At 36.6% G+C, this 6956-nt stretch overlaps 1 protein-coding gene across 3 annotated transcripts in view; it reads right to left on the reverse strand.

Annotated features, from left to right (window-relative positions):
• ZSWIM6 (zinc finger SWIM-type containing 6) overlaps positions 1 to 6327 on the reverse strand; it is an 89908-nt gene extending 83581 nt beyond the window's left edge. For 2 of the 3 annotated variants that reach the window (XM_023729623.1, XM_023729622.1), the window contains exon 1: positions 5808 to 6327. In XM_023729623.1, coding sequence (XP_023585391.1) covers positions 5808 to 6201 — 394 coding nt within the window. In that variant the 5' untranslated portion in view covers positions 6202 to 6327. Of the gene's footprint in view, positions 1 to 2595; positions 2641 to 5807 lie in introns of those variants that run through there. The other variant, XM_023729624.1, reaches the window with a different exon arrangement.
• Between the last annotated feature and the right edge of the window lie 629 nt (positions 6328 to 6956).

Consider the following 6956-nt stretch of genomic DNA (forward strand, 5'->3'; position numbering starts at 1 on the left):
AGAGGGTTGACATGTTGTGGGGTTGTTAACCAATGTCATAAAACAATATGTGTACTACTGTTTCATAAGAAACTATTTGTTCTGTAAGCCTTCACCTGAAGTACAATTAAAAAAAAAAGAAAGTCAATCTGAAGGGAAATGGAAAATAAAATACATTTATGTAATTTAAAAAAAAAGAAAGAAATCAAAAGACGCATTGCAATAGGAAATCTGCCGCAAAAGACCCTTTAAAGTGTTAAAAAGCAAAGACGTCACTTTGAGGACTAAGGTGCACCTGACCCAAGCCATGGTATTTTCAATCGCCCCATAGGCATGCAAAAGCTGGACAATGAATAAGGAAGACCAAAGTAGAATTTCAATTATGGTGTTGGCGAAGAATACTGACTATACCACGGACTTGCCAGAAGAATGAACAAATCTGTCTTGGAAGAAGTACAGTTAGAATGGTCCTTAGAAGGGAGGATGGTGAGACTTTGTCTCACGTATTTACATAGGTATGCATACACGTGCATACCTAGGTGGGATTATAGGAGAAGCACCTTGGCCGGTATGGACGCTAGGTGCCTCCTATGTTTCTGCAGAAATATCACCACCAAAGATTCACAGAATCAGAGTTGGAAGAGATCTTAGGTGTCATACGTCAGCCGTCATTTGACATGTGAATAATTCTCCTCTACATCTGGCTAACTGTGATAGTATCTTGGGGGCCTGGCAATGAAGTGAGGGATGAATCTAGCCTACTTTTCAGATTGGCCCAGGTGCTGAGAATGCAAGGGCCACTGAAATGACTCTCCCTTTCTCTCTGTTCCACTCAGGTAGGGGCCAATGCCAATTTCCCCTCAATCTGTCCTTCTTTTTTATGTTCTGTCCAATACAGGCTAGTCCATATCCTAGAGTTCAGAGAGGTCAGTAAAACAAAAAGCACAAAAGAGAAAACAGGAGGGAAAAAGTACCAGGAAGAGAGGAGAAAGCAAATTGACTCCACCTGTAATATCATCCATCCCCCAATTGATTTCTCCTCTCCTTCTTTACTATGAGTACTTGTGAATATCTCAACATAAGTTCATTTATCTTTATTATTATTATACATGTACATATTATATCATTAAAATTCTCCCAATGGTGTTAGAGAAAATTATAAGCATTTTAAATATGAGAAAAGAGTCTAATAAAGCCTGTGATTCACCCAAGGTCACAGAGCTAATACATAGCAGAGCAGCACTGGACTCTAGGCCTCGAGATTTCAAGTTCAATGTTCTGTCCTTACTTGACAATTTGCCAATCTACAGTACATCTCTTTAACAGGAAGCATAAAGGACCACGAGAGGCCAAGCTGAATTAACTCAAGAGAGTGTGTTAGTCCTTGGAAATGAATACGTTTCTAGATAAGTATGTAGCAAAGACATCAGCCTCTTTTCTTAACAATATGGAAGCTGGAATGTTTTATTAGTATATAAAATCAAGAGCTAACAGTTTTGCTTCAAAAATGCAGCACAACTGGCAATCTCCTTGGTGGGCCATTAACATTCACTATCTTATAGCCATTATTTAGCATACAGTGGTTAATTTTGTAATCTAATTAAAATCATGTGAGAAATTTTGTGAAAATATGTAACAGGGTCTACTGATAAGGACTGAACTATTATAATGACTAAGCCTATATTCCAACTACTTTCACTGAATCTGTGACCTTTGTTAAGTTACTAACCCATTCTCCTTGGCTTCTCTATCTACAAAATATTGCAGTTTTAAATTTGCAATACCTAGCTTACATTAAAATTGTGAGAAACAATCTACCTGAAGTAGATGTGAAAAAGTCTTTAATTCCTCAGAATAAAAGTTTTTTTTAGAAAATAAAAGATTATTACAAAAAAATAAGGAAAAAGAACTAATAGAATTTTAAGAAGCATTAGGATAAGTTCATACGGAAAAGGAAAAAACTTGCTATTATCAACATAGTTTGTATTTATAAAATTTATTATGTCTTTCTTCCAAAAAGGATTGGGTAAGCTAAACTTCACCGCCTTTATGATACTCACTAAGGTAATAGATTCTAAATCCTATCCTAACCCTATTCATATAGCAAGTTTGTAAAAGTGATGTTTTTCCTTAGAGAAAAATTAAATCTCTCAACATTCATGTTCAAGATACTTTTCTCAAAGGAAAAATATACTCACAGAACCATTTAAGAAAGTACTGTTTTAAAAACTGATTTAATAAAAGATAATGTTTTATGTACAGATGTTTGGAGGCAGTGGGACCATGTAGTCAAATAACTGCAAAACATTTTTAATCCCCCCCCACTAAGTCATCAATCTAACAGTTAAAATAAGACCCTCCAGGGAACAGATTTCCCATTTCTTCATTTAAGGTCATGGCCTGCTTCTTACTTCTCTTCTTTTTTACTACTTGTCACACCAGAATAGAAAGCAGGAAGGCAGCTCATGTAATTGGCCCATTTCCAGGCTGGGAGCAAATCTGATGATAAATTAAGTGGAGAGAAAGCTGGTGGGATAAACTGCTCAAGTTTACTGCTCTCGTGAAGCTGTTCTCATACGAAAGTTATTTGAAAATCACATTGAGTCAAAAGCTAACCTGCATAATGTCCTTGGTATTTCCTTAGATATCTTTTTCTTCTAATTTAGAAACTCTGAAAGAAATACAATGTCATATAAACACATTCTCACATCCAACTTTAGTTTACATTGTTTCTCTAGACCCACTATTTCAACACAGAATAGATTAAAAAATATTCTAGATAACAAATTTTGGGGGCTTCTGTTCTTCAAAGCAGAACCCTGGTGGAGCAATGGTTATAAGAACTCGGCTGCTAACCAAAAGGCAGGCAGTTTGAATCCACCAGTCACTCCTTGGAAACCCAGTGGGGCAGTTCTACTCTGTCCTATGAGGATTTTGGAATCAACTCGATGACAATAGAAGGAGCACTAGTAGCACACTGGTTAAGTGCTTGGCTGCTAACCGAAAGGTCTGCCATCTGAACCCACCAGCCCCTCCATGGGAGACAGATGTGGCAGTCTGCTTCTGTAAAGATTTACGTCCTTGGAAACCCTGTGGGGCAGCTCTACTTTGTCCTATAGGGTTGCTATGAATCGTAATCAACTTGATGGCAATGGGTTTTATAGGGTTTTCAAGGCTGTAACCTTTCAGAAGCAGATCACCAGGCCTGTCTTCTGAGGCGCCTCTGGCTGCGTTCAAACTGCCGACTCTTTGGCTAGTAGTCACTTATCCATTTGTGCCACCCAGAGAGAATGCATATAAGTTTGAAGAAATGGTATACATTCTATTCTTCAGTCTCCACTGAACATTTTAATAAGCTGTCACAAATAGGCTTACGAGAAACCTCTGGGATGATTGTTGGCTGGCCTGAATTTTCAGAAAACCAAAAACCAAACCCATTGCCGTCAAGTTGATTCCAACTCATAGCAACCCTATAGGACAGAGCGGAACTGCCCCATATGCTTTCCAAGGAGCGGCTAGTGGATTCAAACTTCTGACTTTCTGGTTAGCAGCCATAGCTCTTAACCACTGTGCCACCATGGCTCTGAATTTTCACAAGGCAACAAGATTTGAGACAGTCGACATGACAGAGTAGAAGCCTACTTGAAAAAGTCTTTGACTGCATGTGCTTTTGGTGGGTCGAAGGCACTTCTGTGGCTAAGTTGTTTACATTCTTGTTATTTCATGCTCACAGATCCTATCAACTAAAATGCCTATGATAGCTACTTTAATAAAGTTGGGGCTGATATGGGGAGCACTAGCAGAAATACGGCTAGTGAATTTTCCTCTGACATAAAAACCTCATTAAAAGTATCTCACAGCACCAGAAGACTTGTAAAATGTTCACAGTAGCACTATTCATAACAAAGTACATCAACAGTAGAATGGAGAAATAAATAGTAGTTATTTTCATACCTAGAATACTACAGAGTTGTGCTGCCTTAATACAGTAGTCACTAAGTCACATGTGGCTACTGAACACTTGAAATGTGGCTACACTGTGATCTGAGACGTGCTGTAAGTATAAAATAGACACTGGATTTCGAAGCTCAGTATGACAAAAGAGAATTTAAAATATATCAAAACTTTTGTATACTGATTACATATTGAATCGATAATATTTTGGATATACTGAGTTAAATAAAATATATTATTAAAACTAATTTTATCTTTCATTTTTAATTTTTTAATGTGGCTACTACAATATTTAAAATCGTGTGGCTTGTGTTACATTTCCATTGGACAGTACTGCTCTAGAACAACAAAAATGAATGAACTACAAGTATATGAAGCAACATGGGTCAATCTTACAAATATGATTTCAGTAAAAGCCACCAGATTTATGGGAATCATACTGAATGATTTTATTTACATAAAGATAAAACTAAAGTGCTTAGTGATATAACCCATTGCCATCAAGTCAATTCCAACTCACAGCAACGCTGCAGGACAGAGTAGAACTGCCCCATAGGGTTTCCAAGGAGCAGGTGATGGATTCAAACTGTCGACCTTTTGGTTAGCAGCTGTAGTTCTTAACCACTGTGTGACTTGATGGCAACAGATTTGGTTTTAGTGATGTAAAAACAAAAGAAAACAACAACAACAATAAAACACAAACTGCCAAGGAAATAACTACCACAAAAATCAGGGAAGAGAAGGGCTTGTTACAGGGAGGGGCGCCGAGCCCTCACAAGCACTGACGGCTTTCTGTTTCTTGGCCTGCGTGTTGGTTCAGTTATTTGCTAATCTATACATTCATATTTTATGTACTTTTCTCCATCTTATAGTTCACAATTTAAAAAGTTTTTTTTAAAAAAAATAAAAAACCAAAGATCTCAAACTGCTCCTTTTTAAAACATGCTTATTTGCTGTGTGAAGTAATGATTTTGAGGACAATCTAAAAGATTAGGGTAGAATGACTTGTCCTATATCATTAATCATTATAAAAAAAACAAATGTAAAAATGTTAGGCTCCTGAACTGCCTAGTCAAAACTGCATTATTTTCTTCAACATATTTTTAAAATTCTATTTTAAAACCACAGAAGCCTATATTTTAACACTATTCATCCTATATTAATGTACTATATGAAATAAATGATGGATATGTTTCTGAAAAGTTGCACACAAATTCTTCTAAGCTGACATATTTGTGCTGCACAAAATACACACTTGATAAATGTGTTTAGTAATAAATGAGATAACTTGTTCAATGTATAAAAGATTTAAAAGAAACCCTTTTTAAGATTCCTTATATAAAATAATTATTCATATACTAAACTCTCTCTTTAAACAAGTTCTAATAATTTTTAAATATCTTTTCTTAATGAGACACCCTGTCAGAAACTTTCCTGAATTATAAATTTTATAAGAAAATTTTAAAAATTCTGAATATGCTCAAGTCATTTACTGATAACAACGTACAAGGGTAAATTAAGTATTTTCCATAACTAATACCTAGTATTTGATGACATTTTACCAAATGTAAAGAGTGTATAAATCAAAAATCAATTGCTATCGAGTCAATTCTGACTCATGGCAACCTCACCAATATTTAACAAATGAAAGATTTCCTGAGCACGAAAGACTTCCCACCTAGTAGAATGCCATGAAACACTTCCAAATCAATGTTTCAGGATGCAAAACTAAATTTAAAAGTTAGTTTTAAACTCATTTAAGAGCAAAGCTGATAACATAATTCACATTTAATTCATTTTTATGCAGAACAATTGAATTTATAAAAGAAAAATTATCCAGAGAAGAAATCTATAGAATCAATATCTATACTCACCATGAACTTGGTTGATTTCAGAATTCTGGGAAAGAATTTCATCTGCTAATTTTTGAGCGGTTGGCAAAACTTCTGTGTGGTGCACTGTGATCAAATACTGTACAAACTTTTGCAGTTGGTCTCTATTCATCTGAAAGAGAGTCTCTGAAATGGGAAGATGCAGTTTGACCTGATCTGGCTTGCGGATGCGGTATAAAGACAGTGCCACAACATGGGCACAATAAAATATGTCCTTGTTTCCACAGCTGCAGGTCACTGAGGTAATCTTGCAACGATCAAAGCTGATGGCCACGTTGCAAACAGTTTCTGGCTCCGATTGTATTGCAGGTTCTGTTACTGTGCCGCTCAAGTGGAAACCTATGTAAGAGAAAGAGAGACAGTTTAGCTTTTGCATTCAGATGCTATGAAATGCTGTAATTCTCTGAAATATGCAGTACTTGACAGCAGGAAGGAAAAATTATGGCAGCTTTTATTTTCAAGTAAAAATATTCAGGCCACTAATCCGCCCCCCACCCCACTACAGGTTAAAAAAAAAAAAAAAGATGTATTTAACAGATATGCTGAAGTACTTTATGCAGTCACATGAGAACTCTTATTGCAGTATACCACCATCATGCCCATTAGAAGTTGTTAGTTTACAGAACTAACACACTATCATTTACTGCACTCTGAATCTGTGGTATGCAAAAGAAAAATCCTCTAGATCAGTGGTTTTCTACCTTTTTTCCTTTTTAAAGTGGAGCCTGCCAGCTCACCTTTCTTCTCAACAAACTCCTCCCTCCCACCAAGCTTTATTCCAGGCAGCCACCAGCCCCCCTCCAACTAACGCTGCAGCTCTGAGGGGTAGGGGTCCCTTTCACAAACTTTGACCAGAGAATTTTTTTTTTAAATTTAATAATCCTTTCTATAGCATGCATAACACATGCCCCGATGTGGCAACGTCTATAAACAATGCCTGCTGGTGGAACTGGAGAGCCCACTAAACCTCACGCACACAATACCAACCAACTCGCAATGACTGTTTTCTTCCATACACTACAGAGCAAAGCTGGTACAACATATAAGCACACTCACACACGTGTGCATGTACAAAATCATGGAGTAAGAAAGGACCTCAGAGGTCTTATAGCTTAAACTTATAACCACACA

This window comes from Trichechus manatus, unplaced genomic scaffold (genome assembly GCF_000243295.1).
Source record: "Trichechus manatus latirostris isolate Lorelei unplaced genomic scaffold, TriManLat1.0 scaffold00029, whole genome shotgun sequence".
NCBI classification, from domain to species: Eukaryota; Metazoa; Chordata; class Mammalia; order Sirenia; family Trichechidae; genus Trichechus; species Trichechus manatus.